Genomic DNA, 2,137 nt, shown 5'->3' with positions numbered 1-2,137 from the left:
CAGAGACCTTAGCACCTCGACGTCGGAGTACACAGAGTGAAGCGAAAAGACTACATGTGTGTTTGAATATGTGGTGAGAATATTGTTTTCATCTCTGCAGGTATACCATCTACTCTCCTAAGGATGGACAGCCATGCATGGACCATGACAGGCAAACTGGGGAGGTATGCATGCTTACCTTACTAAATAGCAAGTGCAAGTTTAGAACAAATGCAGAGTACATTAACAACCTTGACACATTTATTATTTATTTGAAATATTCTTCTTTACTAACACTAGTTGACCCTAGATGTCCTTGTAAGCATAAGGAGAGCCTTTGAACCCATTTTATTTGGTTCTCCTCAAAAAAGATTTTCCATTTTGACCTAATTCACATTATGAAAAAGTTGATTTTTATTTAATTACTGTCATTTGCAGGGAGTGGGACCTCAGGAGTACACACTCATCAAGATGAAGATAGTTGAACCTTACACTGCAAAATTTAAATCCAAAGTGTTTTACAGCAGGTAAAAAATATTCTGTGACTTTTTGTTTTTTAGTGGCTTAAACTGTGTTCTTTAGCTCTCTTTTTATTTCTTTATTCATTTTGTTCTATATGTAAAATGTTATTTAATATGGCAAATTATACATACTGTTTACAAATAAGGTAGTCAGGCTTTGAGACTTGTTGTCTTCCCAACAGTGGCATGAAAGGCAAAAATATCTTCCTGGTTGCTGCAACTCTGAGACCGGAAACCATGTTTGGTCAGACCAACTGCTGGGTGAGGCCTGATATGAAGTATGTCGCCTTTGAAACAGCCAGCGGAGACATCTTCATCTCCACCAGGAGGTCTGCCAGAAACATGTCCTTCCAGGGCTTTACCAAGGAGAATGGAGTGGTGCCTGTGATCATGGAAATACTTGGACAGGTAGAGAGCCTGTTCATGTTTTATGCAGATGTAAATACAAGAGATGCTATATAGTGAGGTAGGAAACAGCCTTGACAGATTGCCAGTTAGATTAGCGGTTAGGTTTGAGAATTGATTGACTTAATTTTATTGTCCAGACTCTTGTTATCTGGATATTTGTATGAATCAAAATAACTGCAGCACTTTGGGCAAAAGAAAACTTTTAGAAGGGCACCGAAAATAAAGCTTTGAGTTATAAATGAAAACCTGTGATAAGCTCAGACTGACTGATTTTCTGGATATCCTCTCATTCTAGGCGACATTCACAGAGAATTCAGCACATTGTCAGAGTGACATTTCCTATCAGTGAAAAAATGGGAATCTTCCATTCTCTGATATTAAGCTGTGACAGTTAAAAAAAAAATGTGGTCAATAATGTGTCCGTTATTTGGGTCCATTTTTTTCTACGAACATGAAATAGTCTGCTCACATTTTCCTTAAAAGATGCACAGGTTAAATATTCAAACTGCATATTTTGACGTATGTTCTCTGTCTAGGATATCCTGGGTTGTGCCCTAAGTGCTCCTCTGACGTCCTACAAGATAATCTATGCTTTGCCCATGCTCACCATCAAGGAGGACAAAGGTATGAAACCTATTAAGAAAAAGGATCAATTATGTATTTATCCATTTTTTTTTCTGATCTAGACAAGATTCTTGAGATTTTTGCATTTTTCACAGTATTTGATAGCCACTGTATAACAACATGAGGGTTACACAAGAAAGACTTAAAAGTATTGCAGAACAAGGTCTCAAAGATTTTAATGAGTGACATGACTACAAGGGTTGAGCATTGAGAATCATTAAACCAGTTCTAACTTTTCAGCCCTCCCAGAATCGTTCAAATATTTTATTTTTGGTTTATAGTTTTCATGGCGCACCTTCCACAGGGAGAGCAGATTTTTTTTTTATTTCTCTTGACCTCATTACAGATACCTGCCTCATCTCCTATGCAGTCTGAATAGAATGAAAAGAACTTTAATCTCAATCTACTAGACATAAATATTTTAGTATAACTCCTTTTTATTTTATTTTAATCGGGATCGGTTTCATTCAATAAAACCCACTAACTGAAAGGTAGAGTATTAAGTTGTATTCTTCCTCCATCTGCAAAAGTAAAACATTTGAAATTCTATCTGAGTGGAACTGAACACTGGATATAAATTCTGTATGTGTAACTTCATATTGCAC

General features: G+C 36.5%; 1 protein-coding gene across 2 annotated transcripts in view; it reads left to right on the top strand.

Moving 5' to 3' along the window:
• Positions 1–2,137, top strand: part of lars (leucyl-tRNA synthetase) — a 30,541-nt gene that overhangs the window by 5,478 nt on the left and 22,926 nt on the right. For both annotated transcript variants that reach the window (XM_015389873.1, XM_015389872.1), the window contains exons 8-11: positions 101–164; positions 418–506; positions 683–908; positions 1,445–1,532. In XM_015389873.1, coding sequence (XP_015245359.1) covers positions 101–164; positions 418–506; positions 683–908; positions 1,445–1,532 — 467 coding nt within the window. The remainder of the gene's footprint in view (positions 1–100; positions 165–417; positions 507–682; positions 909–1,444; positions 1,533–2,137) is intronic.

Source organism: Cyprinodon variegatus, unplaced genomic scaffold (genome assembly GCF_000732505.1).
Source record: "Cyprinodon variegatus isolate N-32 unplaced genomic scaffold, C_variegatus-1.0 Scaffold478, whole genome shotgun sequence".
NCBI lineage: Eukaryota > Metazoa > Chordata > Actinopteri > Cyprinodontiformes > Cyprinodontidae > Cyprinodon > Cyprinodon variegatus.
This window is presented reverse-complemented; position numbering and strand designations above follow the sequence as displayed.